We start from the raw sequence: 17,287 nt of genomic DNA, 5'->3' as shown, positions 1-17,287 counted from the left end.
CAGAAACACTTTAAATCTGTATGTTAATAATGGAAGATAATCATTTTGCTTTAATAATGTGGTATGCATCATCCATCATATATTCAAAGCAGGATGTGTGCTGTACATTTATATACAACAGTTGGTTTCAGCACAGACATTACAGTGTCATGCTTTCATTCAAAATTAAGATGCCATATTTTCATTACAATCGCATGGCATCTCAAATGCAATATATTGCTTTGCAAATGCAAAATAATTTCACAGACTGGCCTTCATGATTGGGAAAGGGAATAATGAAATGAGACATATTTTACACAAATGAAAAAATAAAAGATTTATCATAAATATATGGACCAGTATATGACATTGAAGAACAAGAAGCAGAAAGGAAACAATGCTCTTGCATAAAGATCAATTCGCTTTGCTGCTGATGGAATGACAGGCTTGGGAGGAGGTGGCTTCTTGTTGTTCTTTGCTTGAGATTTCCCGAGCCCACTGTTGACTTCAATGGGCTTTCCGTAACAGTCATAGTTGGATAATTCAAAATCTCTCGGCAAGCTTCCAACGATGCTAAAATCATTGGATCTCAGATCAGATTTTGACGTGCAAACTTTTTTGCATCTGGTCTCGCCAACCTATGAAATAAAGAGTTTGGGAAATCATGATTGACTCACAAATATTTTATTCACAAACATAATGCACCTGTGAGAGAACGCAGAAAACAAATATATATGAAATTACTTGTTCATGGGGATTCACCACATTAGCTTAATTTGTAGGAATGGTTGTAATATAGAGTACTTAAGTCTATCATATAAACGAATCTAAACATTGATAATTATATAATTTTGAATATACAAGTGCCTCATGCTGTGGAACTAACTACGCTATATTGCTAGATTTTCTTTTAAGGCTACAGAGAGAGAGAATATTTTTTCTAAGTGGATTCAGAGCACAAGAAAGTTCTTAGATTGATATTATTTAATACTTACGTTACACTGAGGCTCAGAAGCTCCAATTAGGATTTAAAACTGGAAATTGCAGTACTTTATGCACTAAGCTTGAGCACAGAAAGTTTCCCCATACCAGATAGCTAATATGCCTAAACCTTCTCAGAGAGGGACCCCCTCTAACGGAGAGAGAGCACCCTCCTTGTATCAATAGTCCTTGTCCCCTCTATAATGACAGCAACAAAGGTAATACAGGTTTCAGAGTAACAGCCGTTTTAGTCTGTATTTGCAAAAAGAAAAGGAGTACTTGTGGCACCTCAGAGACTAACCAATTTATTTGAGCATAAGCTTTCGTGAGCTACAGCTCACTTCATCGGATGCATACTGTGGAAAATACAGAAGATGTTTTTATACACACAAACCATGAAAAAAATGGGTGTTTATCACTACAAAAGGTTTTCTCTCTCCCCACCCTGCTCTCCTGCTGGTAATAGCTTATGTAAAGCGATCACTCTCCTTACCAACAGGAGAGTAGGTTTGTGGGGGGAGAAAACCTGGATTTGTGCTGGAAATGGCCCACCTTGATGATTATACACGTTGTAAGGAGAGTGATCACTTTAGATAAGCTATTACCAGCAGGAGAGTGGGGTGGGGGGAGAGAAAACCTTTTGTAGTGATAAACACCCATTTTTTCATGGTTTGTGTGTATAAAAACATCTTCTATATTTTCCACAGTATGCATCCGATGAAGTGAGCTGTAGCTCACGAAAGCTTATGCTCAAATAAATTGGTTAGTCTCTAAGGTGCCACAAGTACTCCTTTTCCTTTAAAGGTAATACAGCACTTTCCCAGAGCCACACATTGGCATGCTAGAGGATTTCATCACTGGAAAACTCCCCTAAGAAACTGAAGGGCAACCTTTCTCCCAGCTGTCTGTTCCCTCAACACTTCTGGAGCAAGGAGGAACAGATCATGGGGAAGGGGATTTAAACTCAGCTGTGTCTGTCCCAGACTTATCCTCTTGGACAGGCTATCCTCTTGGACAGGTTATCCTCTCTGCTGGTACATAGAAAGGCAATTTTAAAAATAAACTGATATTTGATGTAATTCAAGGACTAAGGTTTTGAAAAACAGTTACTTGGGTCCCCATACCTGATCTGCAGAGAGTTTATATTTCAGCTGTTACAAACACCAGAAAAAGATTAAACCACTACACAATCCAGTCAGCCTGAAGAGATTTGGAGACCACTGCTAGGCATCAATGGGAGGTGGATATCTAACTGTCTTGTATGTGTTTGAAAACCTCTCCCAGTGACTTCTTTCATTTTAGAATATTCAGAGAAGAAGTCAAAAATAAAAATGTAAGTATACTGGTTTAACAGGTAATTTCAGGAGTGGAAAGCACATCAGGACTTTTGGATCACCTGAAAAAATATTTTGGAGTTTATATTTTACCCCTCTTTGAAAACTGCCAAGGTATACTGCATAAAAATAAACCCTAGCATCAGGAGAGGTACATCACACTATCACTGCTCATTTCTTTATTTTTCTATTGCTGATCACAGTGATTTTGGTGGAGGTAATCAGCAAGTGTTCCATTTTGGCTCTGAGGTTCATCATATAGTGCCACATGTGCCAAACTCAATTTCGTAGACAAACACCGAGGATTTGCAAACAGAATGCACTAATGCTGTGCTAGTTACCCAACACAAATTAAAGATTTTTTTTTAAATGATACATTTTACCTCAGAGATAAGGCAAAAAAACATGTTTGGATGCTGCAACTGCATCTACCCGGGCAGCAAGAAAGGATAACTTGAAGGATTGGGGCCCAAATCAGTTTTTATTGTAAATGTTTTAGATCAAGAGTCATGGACTTCTTTTTCTTCACTTGTTATTAATCTGTATGTATTTTAGGGTGTCTGACTCATTTTGTCGTGATTAAAACCACTCAGGTTTGATGAATGGACATACCATAGAATCCAACCGGGAACCATTCATGAGCAATTTGGTACTACCTGAAACAAATTATTATTATAAAGAAATAACAAGTGCTCTCAAAATAAAACAAACAATAAAATAAATTAAGATGTCAAGATTAAAAATTAGTATAATATTTTCAAAATAATTCTCATTCAATCACAGGAGGTAGAGGCGGGAGTAAAAATATTATGTTATCTAGCCCAGTGGTTCTCAAACTAGGGCCACCACTTGTTCAGGGAAAGCCCCTGGCAGGCTGGGTCGGTTTGTTTACCTGCCACGTCCGCAGGTTTGGCTGATCGCGGCTCCCACTGGCCATGGTTCGCCATTCCAGGACAATGGGGGCTGCAGGAAGGGCAGCCAGCACATCCCTCGGCCCTCGCCGCTTCCCGCAGCCCCCATTGGCCTGGAGCAGCAAACCGCGGACAGTGGGAGCCGAGATTGGCCAAACCTGTGGACGGGGCAGGTAAACAAACCAGCCCGGCCCGCCAGGGGCTTTCCCTGAACAAGCAGCGGCCATAGTTTCAGAACCACTGATCTAGCTTCTACTAATGCAGGGTTGTTCCCTGTAGTTTACAGTCCAGGGATTTGTCCAGTGTAGTTTTAATTGTTCTATTAACTTACAAGGTTGTGCCACTCTCCTTTGGAAACTATTCTCTGTTGTAACAACTCCCGGTCTCAGGAAGTTGTTCCTGATATTCAGTCTCAATTTTCCTTTTTGTAATTTTATTATATTACTCCTAATCATGCTCCTTGTAGTGCAGGGATCTCAAACCCAAATCATCCCGAGGGGCACATGAGGACTAGTACATTGGCCGAAGGGCTGCATCACTGAAACCTCTTCATACAACGATACAAAAGTATAGTCAAAAATGAAAAAAAATGAAGCGTAATATAGTATGCTATTAAAAGTCAATGTATTAACTTTTTAAAAACTGTAATGTGAAGAGGGGTTTTAATAAAATATAAACACTCAGTAATGCACCTCACTCAAATGACAAAACACGCATTTACTTTTAGAATTACTTTGGTTAACCCACCCCCACTCCACTCCTTCCATGAGGCCCCACCCTTGCCCCACCTCTTCCCACACCTTCCCTGCCCCCATTCCAACCTCTTCCCCAAAGTCCGCGCCCCAACTCCGCCCCCTCCCTGCCCCTATTCCAACCCTTTCCCCAAATCCCCACCCCGGCCCCTCCTCTTCTCTGCCTCCTCCCCTTAGCATGCCACATCCCCGCTCCTCCCCTCTCCCTCCTGGAAAGTCATAAGTGCCGCCAAACAGCTGTTTGGCGGTGGGAAGTGCTGGGAGGTAGGTAGAGGAGTGGGAATGCAGCGCACTGGGGGAGGCGGGGGGGGAGGGGAGCTTGGCTGCCAGTGGAGTCGGCACCTATGGCGGGCCGTGTGGTTAAGACCCCTGTTGTAATACCATCAGTTATTCCTTTCCCTTCATGGCATTTGCACATTTATGTGTAGACTGTTCCCATTTTCTCATTTAGTCACTGCTTAGGCAAGCTTTTAATCTTTCTTCATATATCAGTCTCTCCAGCTTCCAAATAAGTTAGTTGCTCTTCTCTATATTCCCTCTAGTTTGTCTATAATTTCTGGTAGGAATGTGAAATTATCCATGTTAAATGTAGCTCACCTGCTTTTCTATTGCTAGCAACATAATATTCCTGTAAACCTATCAAAAGCCGCTGGCAGCTTTCTTTGGAAAGTCAACTAGCATGCAGATTGATTTTTGGACAGTTACACGGAAGGCTCTTAAAGACATTAAAATGTTTTTAAAGACCCTCCACTCTCCATTCCTTGTGCACGTTGTCTTATCATAACCAGGCAAAACAATATAACTCGACTGTGGAAACAATTTTATAATAGCTATTTTATAATTTGCTCAGTCCTAGGTCTGGAGTAGCAATAGCTTGAAACATTACATATAGGACCTACATTTGCATGATAGTGCGGAACTTTTTAGATGTTAAGGCCAAAAGGGACCATTTTAACCATCCAGTCTGACCTCCTGCACAACACAGACCATAAAAGACATCCTTGAATTAATCCCAGCTTGAAGTCCAAGAGCAGTGGTTGAACTAGAGCATCTTTTAGAAAAAAAAAAAATTAATCTTAAATTAAAAATCTCCAGTGGTGGAGACTCCACCACAAACCTCAGTAAATTGTTTCAATGATTAATTTACCTTATTGCTACAAATCTTGCCTTATTATTAGCCAGTGGATCCTGTCTTCTAGATCTTTTGTCTTCTACATTGAAGAGCCCTCTACTATCCCCATGTAAGAACTTATAGACTGTGATCAAATTCACCTCTTAACCTTTCTCTTTATAAGCTTAATAAATTCAGCTCTTTGAGTCTTTCATTATAGGGATTTTTTTCCAATCCTTCAATCATTTTCGTGGCTCATCTGAACCCTCTCCAGATTTTTAACATCCTTCTTAAGCTGTGGACACCAGAATGGGACACAGTATTTCAGTAGCAGTCACCGGTGCTGAATACAGAGTTGATATAACCCTCCTAATTGATATTCCCCTATTGATACATCCATGGATTGCTTGAGCTCTTTTAGCTCACAGTTTCAAACTAGGGATTCTTGTTCGGCTGATTATCCACCATGATCCCCAAATCTTTTTCAGAATCACTGTTTCCCTTCAATCTGTGTGTCATCTTCAAACTTTATCAGTAGTGATTTTGTATTTTCTTCCAGGTCATAGATAAAAATATTAAACAGCATAGGGCCAAAAACATTCCCTGAAGGAGCTCACTAGAAAAAGACATGCTCAAAGATGATTCTCCATTTACAATTAGTTTTTGAGACCCATCAATTAACAAGTTTCTAATCAATTTAATTTGTGCCATTTTGATTCAATATATTTCTAGTTTTTTAATCAATGTCATCTGGTACCAAGTCAAATGCCTTACAGAAGTATAACTATATTAACTCAACACTATTACCTTTATCAACTAAACTTGCAATTTCATAAAAAAAAAATATCAAGATAGGTTGACAAGATCTATTTTCCATAAACCCATGTTGATTGGCATTGAATATACTACCCTCTTTTAATTCTTTATTAATCAAGTTCTGTATTAGCTGTTCCATTATTTTGCCTGGATTGATGTTAGGCTGACAAGCCTATAATTACTTGAGTTATCTTGTTCACCTTTTAAATATAGGTGCAATATTAACTTTCCTCCAGGCTCCAGGAACTTACCTAGTTTTTTAAGACATTATAAAAAAACAAACAAACAAAAACCACTAACAGTGCAGATAGCTCCTTAAACTGCTCTTTTAAAGCTCCTGTGATCAAAACCTGCCGATTTAGCAGTATCTAGTTTTAGAAGGTTCTATTTAACAATTTCCTTAGCAATTGTTGGAATAGAAAGTATTTAATCATCATCATATGATATGAATATCTCATCTGTCTTTTCCCCAAATACAAAACAAAAATAATTATTGAACACTTCTGTCTTTTCGTTGACAGTTTTACCATTTCCCTCTAGTAATTGTCCCATACCATTGTTATGGTCCCTTTTATTCTTTTCAGAGTGGTAGTCATGTTAGTCTATATCAGCAAAAAGAACAAGGAGTACTTGTGGCACCTTAGAGACTAACAAATTTATTTGAGCATAAGCTTATGTGGGCTAAAACCCACCTCATCGGATGCATGCAGTGGAAAATACAGTAGGAAGATATATTTATACATACAGAGAACATGAAAAAATGGGTATTGCCATACACGCTATAATGAGAGTGATCAATTAAAGTGAGCTATTATCAGAAGGAGAAAAAAACCTTTTGTAGTGATAATCAGGATGGCCCATTTCCAACAGTTGACAAGAAGGTGAGAGTAACAGTACGGGGGGGGTGGAATAAGCATGGGGAAATAGTTTTACTTTGTGTAATTCTTGACGCACTCAAAGGCCATATTATTCTTAACTGTTGATCATAGTTTTCTCCTTGTGTCCTTTTGCTTCTTCTTATCAATTTTCTATAATTTTTAGTTTCTAATTTATATTTATTGCTATCAATTTCCTCTTTTTTCCATCTGTTTTTAATTATTATTGCTGCTTTCATTTCCCCCCTAGTTTTTTTTAAAACCAATATAACCTTTTTTGATTGCAGGAATATGGATTCTGGGGTATCTAGTAAAATGTGCTTAAACAGTAACCAATCATCATATATATTTTGTCTCTCAACACATATGTCTTATAATTGTTTTGAGTTTTGTGAAACTGGTCCTTTTAAAGCAGTTTGTACAGCACCTAGCATAATGGGGGTCTTAGTCCAATGTATGGGCTCCTGTGTGCTATGATAAAATAAACATTAAATAACAATAAATTTATTCTGTTTGCACATAACAAATGTAATCAAGTCATGATCACTTTTACCTAAGCAACCATTAACTTTTAGTTCTGTGATCAATTCCTTTTTATTTGTCAAGATGAGGTGTGGTAATCGAATCTCCCACATAATGGTTGCAATAATTTCTGAGTTAGTAAAATTGTCATCCATAATTTCTAGAAATTCCAAGGATGTTTTAGTACTGGCAACGTGAGACTTCCAGCATATGTTCTTAGATTTAAGTTGCTCCTGATAACAGAGTTGTTCCTCTTTACACACTATAGCTAGGTGCTTAAGGAGCCAGTCATCCTGTGCTGCAGTACGATTTGGTGGTCCATAACAGACCAGCTAGTACTTCATCTTGTGCTTTATCTCTTACTGATCCATTGAGTCTTGCCCTTAGCAGGCAAACCTGATGCTAATACACAATGTGATAGAGTTCCTAGGTTCATTATCTCGAATGTATTCTACCTATATGTTTTTAGGGCAGTTTGACTAAGTTTTTTTGCGTTTTATCAAGGAAATTGGTATGATACTTAAGTACCATCTCTTCTGTAAATTCTCAACACCTGTCCCTAAACCATCTTTATGGCAGAGCAATAGCGTCAAAAGTAATGCTTAGCCACAAAAGACACAAACCAACAAAATCCAAGGTGCCCATGGTCTGCTTGTCTTGAAGTCAGCAACAGGTAAAAGGTATTTAACATTGCTTTCACATAAATAAACAGCGGTTTAGCTGTCAAGGTCAAAACTGTGCACATAATGAATCTGCAAGAAAAATCTCTTGCACACAGGTGAAGGAAAAAGCACTTTAGTAAGATCAAAGGAATAATCATATATGTTATAAATCAGCATAGATGAACATAATATGCATCAGACGCCAAAGCCCAGAAACATGTTAGCAATGCTCTGAGAAGATTAGCAAGAAATATGCCTATTTCTCCTTAAGACTGACTGAATTGGGAGTGTTATCAGTACCTTAAGGGAGCCATTCATCATCTGCCAAAGTCATTATTCTTTTAGCAAATGTCCAGTTCAGTCATCAGCACACATGTGTGGGATGACTTCTATAAATGGGCATGATGAAAATGTGACTTTTCAAATCCAGGAGGATTTTCCAGAGTTAACAACATAATCTCTCTCTGCAATCACACCACCAGTGGTAGCAAAGAAAAGATGACTCATCTTGCAAACAGTTCTCTTTTTCCCTGTTTTTCTCACTATATGACGTTACTCTGCAGTGGAAAAAAAAATCAAACTCCCATGGTGGTTCCCATTAAAAAGTCAGATTTTGCTAAAAAAAAAAAAATAGTGACCACAAAGCTTCATCAGAGATTATCAAAATTTTCTCCATGCTTAGAACCAGTGAGAGAAAATGTGGGTAAAGGTGGCTCTTGATGCGTAGATTGATATGCTTTAGAGCTTTCTGCACTAGCAAAAGCTATAACAACAACTGACTCTTCTTTTGTTTTCTCTCACACAGAGATGGTGATTTTGTTAGATCTACCAGATGCCTTTTGATAGCACTGATCATGAGGCCTTGTTAACATATCTGTAAACCCTAGCAGACTAAGACAGCACTTCCCTTTACATGTTTCAGTCTTAACTCTCAGAGATTCTAGAAGATAATCTGGGGCAATTGGTTTTCTTTACTAACAATTCTTTCATTGGTAATTCTGCAGAGTTCCATCTTGTTTCCTTTCATTCAGTATGTATATGGATAAATAGGAGATCAGACGAGATGATCTAATGGGCCCTTCTGGCCTTAAACTCTATGACTCTATGGCAGTTGGGAGGGTTAGTAAAGAGGCTGTGAGGATTGCAATAGACTGATGACACCCAGCTCTATTTCTCCTTCTCATCCAATTCAGTCAGTGCTGCTGAACACCTCATCCAGGGTTTGGGTAGAGAGGACGTTCAGCTATCTGAAATGTAGTCCGGGGAAGATGATGCTGGTAGGAACATCTGGAAATCCAGCAATAATTCTATCTGTCCTCTCAGCCATGGATGTGTACCCACTTTTTGTTTCTAGAGTTCACAATCTGAGGCTGTTATTGAAACCCCTGCTGTTCTGAGTGCAGATTTGAAGAGAAAGGCTTTTCTCCATCTTCCTCTGGCTCAGAAATTGAGACAATTTCTTGGGACACGCCATATATGATCCCTTTATCATACTGTCACAGGTGCAATCAACAGAAAAACTCAAGCTAGGTTCTCATCGGTTTAAAAGAGGGAGTTTCTACCAGGGAGGGGCTTTCTTGACTTTGGAATTTACTTTCATTCCCCACTCTCAGTCCTAAATAGCATCAATCTTAACCTTTAGAACATGCTGCAAAGGCCACCATTTTATACAGATTGGGACTGAGAGGAGTGATAAGGACTGGCATTTCTGGGTGAGCCTGGGTATTGTTTGCATTTGATTTTAATCTCTGGTTGGTTATTTTCTAGTTTGGGGATGAGGGGAAGTTACTATTTTTATCTGTACCTTTAATAATGTCACAGGTTCCCAGAACATAGGATAGATTCTGTTTCATTGATTATAAATTGAATGAATGAATAAATAAATAAATAAGAATAACACCTGTTGCTAGACTAAGCCCCATTCGGGCAGTATATCTGCCATACTAAGAAGAATGGTTTGGGTGCACTCTGGATGTTTACTTTTGGGTGTAATTTCAGCACATTTTTCCTACTAATGTGCTTTTTTGCATTCAAGATAATGATTGGGGCCCAAGACCTTTATTAAAGATGCTGATAACGCTAATGAAGCACTAGAGGGAGTCAGAGGGTAATTTGTTGCCAGAGTGATTATAATAAAGCAGTGGTCACCAACCGGTCGATTGTGATCGACTGGTTGCTCCTAGAGGATTTCCCAGTCAATCGTGATCTCAGGCAGCACAGTGTGCCTGCCGCTAAGACAGGATCCCTACCCCAGCCCCATGTCGCTCCCGAAAGTGGCCAGCGCAGCCCTGCGGCCTTGGGGGCAGGGGTCTCCCTCTGAGAGAGGGGCAGTGTGTGGAGCCACATGCTCCCTGTCCCTCCCATGGGCACATTGCCCCCTTCTGGGAGTGGTGTGGGGCCAGGGTAGGCAGGGAAACCGCCTTAGCCTCGCTGCGCCCGCCATTGACCAGGAGCCACCAGAGGTAAGTGCTGCCCAGTGGGAGGCCGCACTCCAACCCCCATCCCTAAGCTCACCCCAACACTCTGCCCCAGCCCGGAGCCCCCTCCTGTACCCAAACTCCCTCCCAGAGCCCGCACCCTGCACCCCCCTCCTGCACCCCAACTCCATGCCTAGGCTCATCCCAGAGCCCTCTCCCACACTATGAACCCCTCAGCCCTAGCCCAGAGCCCGCACCCCCTCCCAAACCCCAACCTCCTGCCCCAGCCTGGTGAAAGTGAATGAGGGTGGGGGAGAGCAAGCGACGGACGGGGGTAGGGGGGATGAGTGGGGCGGGGCTTTGGGGAAGGGGCAGAGGCTTTGGGAAAGGGTGGAGTAGATCCTGGGTTTCCCTTAGATTCAAAAAGTGATCTTGGGCGTAAAAAGGTTGGAGACCACTGTAGTAAAGGATCCTGCCTGCATTGTTAAAGTAGTGTTGCAGAGATCTGTGCAAAGCTGTACATTTCCAATCCTCATCTCAAGGTATTGAGTGCTGAAACTTTCTACACAGATGATTTTAAGTGAAGTAAAGCTGTTTCTCACCTCAGTTTACAATGGCAAATTAGGACATGTCTACACTTGCAAAGTTACAGTGCCGGCAGTTACAGCACCGCTCAGAGAGCACCCAAGGAAAAACACTGTTGTGTGTTCACACTGACAGCTGCCTGCGCAATAGCATGTTCACTCTTGCGGCACTATTTGGAGCAGTGCACTCTAGGAAGCTATCCCACAGAGCACCTTTCTCTTTTGCCGCTAAGACTTGTGGGAAGGCGGAAGGGGTCGCAGGGCATCCTGGGTCCTGTCCCAATGCCCCATGATGCATTGCTTCGCATTCCAGCAATCCCTGTGCTTCCGTCTGCATTTGGCGCCATCTTTCAATGGGTTGTGTACTACGTGGCCTGCCCTGCCTCTTTCTTGCTGCAGGAATGGATCCCAAGCTGTTGACCAAAATGCTGTTTGCACTGACCAACACATCACAAGTGGCAGTGGAGTTATTCCTTAAAGTACAAAGGCAAGAGAAGTGTGACATTGATCTTGCCACGCATACTAGCTATGACAGGAGAATGCTTGTGTCATTCACGGAGGTGCTAACCACAGAGGAACGCCGTTTTGGGCTCGGGAAACAAGCACTGAGTGGTGGAATCACATTGTGATGCATGTCTGGTATGACGAGGAGTGGCTGCAGAACTTTCGCATGAGGAAGGCCACATTCATGGGACTGTGTGATGAGCTCGCCCCAGCCCTGCGGTGCAAGGACACGAGACGAGAGCTGCCCTGTCACTGGAGAAGTGTGTGGCGATTACACTGTGAAAGCTGGCTATTCCCGACTGCTACCGATTGGTCACTAACCAGTTCGGAATGGGAAAGTCAACTGTTTGAGTCATGTTGATGGAAGTGTGCAGGGCCATTAATTGCATCCTGCTCCGAAAGACCGTGACTCTGGGCAACATACGTGAGATTGTGGATGGCTTTGCACAGATGGGCTTCCCTAACTGCGGAGGGACAATAGATGGCATGCACATTCCAATTCTGGCACCAGACCACCTAGCCACCGAGTACATTAATCGCAAGAGGTATTTCTCAATGGTTCTTCAGGTGCTTGTGGATCACCATGGGCATTTCACAGACATTAACGCAGGCTGATCTGGAAAGGTGCATGCCGCACACATCTTTCGGAACACTGGTCTGTTCAAGAAGCTGCAAGCAGGGACTTTCTTCCCAGACCCGAAGATCACCATAGGGGAAGCTGAAATGCCCACTGTGATCGTGGTAGGATCCCCTTAATACCGTGGCTCATGAAGCCATACACAGGGCAACTTGACAGCAGCAAGGAGCAGTTCAACAATAGGCTGAGCAAGTGCAGAATGACTGTGGAGTGTGTATTTGGCCGTTTAAAAGCCCGCTGGCGATGCCTGTATAGGAAGCTGGACATGGCTGATGACGATATTCCTATGCTTATTGTTGCATGCTGTATGCTCCATAATATTTGTGAAGGGAAGGGTGAAAGCTTCACTCAGGGCTGGACCGCAGAAGCCCAGTGCCTGGAAGCTGAGTTTGAACAGCCAGAGACCAAGGCTATTAGAGGGGCACAGCACATGGCCATAAGGATCAGGGATGGTTTGAGGCAGTAATGTGAAGCTGAAAGCCACGAATTTGTTGCTATGGTCAGGATTGCAGTACTTGTAGTTCTAGGAGGTGATTGGTGCACATGATACAAGAAGGGGCCTTAACATAATTGTATGGTGCTTTGCAGTGCTCTTTTTGCTTTCAATTAATAGAATAAAGATTGATTTCAAACAAACACACTTCTTTTATTGAAAGACAACAACCAGAGGAGAGAGTCAAACAAAAAAAATCATCAGTAGGGAGGGGGATGGGGAAATGGAAGGGACTCAAGAGGAGGAGGGGTCCCAGGACAGCTATAGATTTGTGTATGTCCAGGGATCATACCCAACCTTCTTCTTTGGAGTATGATGCAGTGGGTGCTGTACTTCAGCAGGGCCAAACTGCAGAGGGATGGGTGTTGAGTGCAGTGGGTAGAGAGAGTCCACACTGCTGGACTGGGAGGAGGGAGGAGTGGAATGCTGCGGGTAGAGAGTGGAGCCAGGAGGTTGATAAGAGTGTGTTGGCAGTGTGGGGGGTGCGCATGGGAAAGAGTTTTGCGACAGTGGCTGCAGGGGAGGGCAGGCACAAAGCTGCTCGGTTTGAAGAGCTAGTATCGCCTGGGGCATGTCCGCTTGGTGCTCCATAACTGTTAACAGCCGCTCCGTAGCTTCTTTTTGGTGTGCTGCGTTCTCCTTTCTTTCCCTCTTCTCGCTATCCCCCCACTCCTTCGATTCCTTTTTCTTGGCGGCGGAGTGCATCATAACCTCATGTATAAAGTCCTCCTTAGTTCTTCTTGGATGCTTCCTAATTCTTCACAACTGTTCTGCCACCGATAACAAAGAGGGAGGCTGTGCTCCCAAGGTCATCTCTGTGAATTTAAATCCAACATTTTAAAGAAACAACACGGTCAACACTATTTCAGTGCTTTAAAACACAGCCAGTACTCACACACCTATCACTAAGTGGCTGACCCCAGGCAAGCACACATAAGCCACAAGACCCCCAAAATGGTGAGTAGCTGCAGGGGCAGGGTAAGTCACTGTTCCCAGACTCTGCTGTACACTGGGCACATGGCTTTTGGGGAAAGCCAGCATTGTAGGGTGGGCCTGATAATCATTCCTGGCCCCACACTTTCCACAGGAGGTGATCATAATGGAAGATATCTCGCTGCTGAGGGTGAGCAGGGAATCAAGGGAGGGTCTTCTCCAAGCCTATGGCTTCCGCCCTGGCCCCTATGCAGCTAGCCTGTGTGCAGTAATGGTCCCTCAGCTCCCCGACAGCACAGTGGTGGAGGAAAGTTACCGTTAATGGGGCAAGAAACAAATCAGCTCTGCCAAGGAACCTGCAGCAGTGGATTGCCCAATATCTCCATGAGAGTTTCCTGGAGATCTGAGGGAGATTCCTGCGAAGTGAGGGCTTCACATGCCTCAAACTAAGCATGAGGTGGGAGACAAGCCTGCTTTCTGCAACCCTCCTGTCCCCAACAACTCTCTTCAGCAATTCCCAAAATCAGATCCACTTACCAGGGGCCTCCTCTCCTGTTTGCGCTTCACCAAGATCCAACTGCTGTGACTGGCTAGGCTCCTCCGGGGTAGAAAAGAGATCCTGACTGCATGCATCTCTGGCCTCCGAGTCATCCTCTGCCTTTGGCTCCCCATCTTCATCCAAGATTGCCTCCTCCTGGCTCAGTCCACTCTTGACTGGCACGTGAGCCAACAAAATATCCACGGGGACTTCGCAACGGAGGTGGGGTCACCACCTACAAAGAGCTGAATGCGATACTCGAACCAGCAGCTTGTGGGCGCAGCACGGTTTGCCTCCCGTGCCTTGTGGTAGGCGTTCTGCAGCTCCTTCACTTTGACCCTGCACTGCAATGTGTCCCGGTCATGGCTCTTTTCTATCATGCATCTAGAAATCTGACCATAGGTATCATAATTCCGATGGCTGGAGCACAGCTGTGACTGCATTGCCTCCTCTCCCCCAATGCCAATGAGGTCCAGCAGTTCAGCATTGCTCCAAACGGAGGATCGTCTGGTGCGTGGAGCAGGCATGGCCACCTGGAAAGATGCGCTGAGACCATTGCACACATTGCCGAGCAAACAGGAAAGGGACTTTCAAATCTGCGAAGGAATGAATGGGGTGGGACTGACGGTTGGTCACTTGAGGGCAGGGCAGTAGAGTTCAAACCGATGGCCAGAAAGGTGAGAACAGGCATTGTGGGACACCTTTCAGAGGCCAATCACAGCACTGTAATCACCACGGTGTCTACACTGGCATCGCAGTGCTGTAGCCACGGCGCAGAAAGCTCTAAGCCTCTCATCAAGGTGGTTTTTTTAGAGCACTGCATCTGCACAGTTTCTGCACACTAAGTTGCTTGGCAGTGTGTACACCTTGGGAATTACAGTGATCAAAGCTGCTTTACTGCACACAAACTTGCCAGTGTAGACAGGGCCTTAGACCAATTCTTCTAATACTTAACTAGACAGTATCATTTGTCATCTTTAATGATGATTCCTCTCTGCCTTTCTTGACTTGTGAATTGGTTTTAGTCTCTTTAAGGAAATTGTAAAAAAATAAGGAGTTCTGTTTGGACAAGAGGTGCATTTGCAACTAATTATCTCTCTCCCTCTCCACCACTCAGCTTCTTTTGCCTCTGTAGTCTTCAGTCTTGGCACTACCCTTGAGGTTTATAGCTCTCCTCCTCCACCCACTGTCTCAACTCCACCTTTGGTGAAATCTTCAGGTATACCTATAGTCCTTCTTGCCTTAACCATTACAAGTCTATGTCTCCAGGACTGTAGTGTGTTCAGAAATCTGCTGCCCTCTCTCTTACGAGGAAAGCAGCATCACCATCCTCAAGCACCTCCCCTTGCTCCTCTTCATTCATTGTAGGATTAAGTTCCACATAGCTTTAATTATTCTGAAAGCTCTCTGTGGGTTTGACTGCAGCTTACCTCATCGATCCATTGTCTGCTTACCCTTCCCAAGACATTTAGGGCCAATCTCCACTTTTGTCTCACACGCAGTCCTATTCCCACTGTTGGTCTGAAAGCCTCCTTTTGAAGTTCCTGCCACCTGAAACAGCATTCCTATTTTTTTTTTGTCTCAAATTCTCTATCTCTTTTAAAAGATCATTTCTCCCTTGCCTTCTGTATGCTTCTTAATGCTTTCCTCTCTTGGTCATTGGCCTTCATGACTCCTTTTGTTCACCATTAAGTATCTCCACACCATGGTTTCTGTAATCTGTACTAGAGATAGGCCCAAAATGTATAATTTGGATCTACTTTTGAGCTCCTTTTTAGCCCTTCGTATTAATAAAAAACCAGCTGTGAAATGTAGATTTGGATTTCAGAGCTCTCCAAAATGTCAGGCAGTTCAGATATGGAGTTTTCAGTCAGGCATACTTTTAATTTCCAAACTTGGGTGCCAAAATTTAGGCACCTAAGCCCATAGTTGGACACCTAACTAAGTAGGTTTATTGCAGAAGTGCTGAGCATGCAACCCTGCTCAGCACCTCTACCAATCAGACTACTCATGTAGATGCCTAAATATGGATTCAGGTGCTTAACTTTAGGCACCCAACTTTGAACGTTTTGACTTCCTTCCCTCAGCCCTGAAATAAGCAAAAAAGTGTATCAAGCTCAAAAGGAATTAAAGCTGAAAAGTTAAGGATATGGAACACTTTGGCCCTCTCCAGCAAATGCTTAGTTTTAAGCATGTGAATTGTCCCAATGAAGTCAGTGGAGCTATTCTAGTTTACACCAGCTGAGGTTCTGTAGATATTTGAGAAATGCATCCCATGTCCACTTCTGTTTTATGGTGTCTTTCATTTTGCTGTGATCCACTGAATGATGTGCGATACACTAGTGATTTTTTGAATCTGGGTCTGTCTCTTCACTTTGGCCCATCAAACTGCTTTCTGCCTTACTAAATTTAGGGACTGCTACAGGTCCTGAACAATGCTGCTCTCTGATGTGGCACTGCAGTCATTCTGTCTTAGTTTTACTTCTTGGTTTTTCAGTAGATCGCCCTCTTGAAAGCTGGATTATTAAACTGTCACAAATCTTTGGCTTTTCCATGCTCAAAACATTCCTTCCCCACTTGATGCAGGATCTCCACAGCTTTCCTGAGTCCCTAATCCCAGTTCAGTCTGGTGATCTTTCCAGGAACTACCAGTCTCAGAACACCTGTTCTTAAAGAGGCTGCACCTTGGAACAGAGAATCAGCTGTACCCAAACCCCACTATCATTTAAGGAGACAACCCTATTACAGAGCCAAATTCTGTCCCACTACATTAATGCTTCCAAAATTTCTCAGCAAAAACAGTGTTTCATTTGTACCTATATTCTGGCTAGCAGAAGCCGTAAGCACAGCTCTCCCTATCCAGCAAACATTATTCCCACCAGGAGAAAAAGGTGTTCACATATAAGGGTCCCTGATAGCTTGGGGGAACACACAAAACTGTGCAGGCCAAACAGTCTCCATCTTGGAGTGCCGTTCCGAGGCTCCTGTAATGGATGACCCACAGAGCAGGCCCCTGCAGTTTCTGGGGAGAGAAATCAGGACTTGAGTATAATCCTTCATTCCGTGTGTGTGTGTGTGTGTGTGTGTGTGTGTGTGTGTGTGATATTTCTGTTGACTGTCTATGCACAATGCCTTACCTAGATCTGGCTCTTAAAATCTATAGTGATATGCCATCTTTTAGGAAAGCTTTGCAGAACACTACTATTGTATAGCACAGATGAAAGACATGATGACAGAG

At 43.0% G+C, this 17,287-nt stretch overlaps 1 protein-coding gene across 1 annotated transcript in view; it reads right to left on the bottom strand.

Moving 5' to 3' along the window:
• Positions 1–320: 320 nt before the first annotated feature.
• The window catches only part of GLRB (glycine receptor beta), a 72,693-nt gene continuing 55,726 nt past the window's right edge, over positions 321–17,287 (bottom strand). Inside the window, exon 10 of the mRNA XM_077814477.1 lies at positions 321–617. Within this exon, the coding sequence (XP_077670603.1) occupies positions 321–617 (297 nt within the window). The remainder of the gene's footprint in view (positions 618–17,287) is intronic.

Source organism: Eretmochelys imbricata, chromosome 4 (assembly GCF_965152235.1).
Source record: "Eretmochelys imbricata isolate rEreImb1 chromosome 4, rEreImb1.hap1, whole genome shotgun sequence".
Lineage (NCBI taxonomy): Eukaryota > Metazoa > Chordata > Testudines > Cheloniidae > Eretmochelys > Eretmochelys imbricata.
This window is presented reverse-complemented; position numbering and strand designations above follow the sequence as displayed.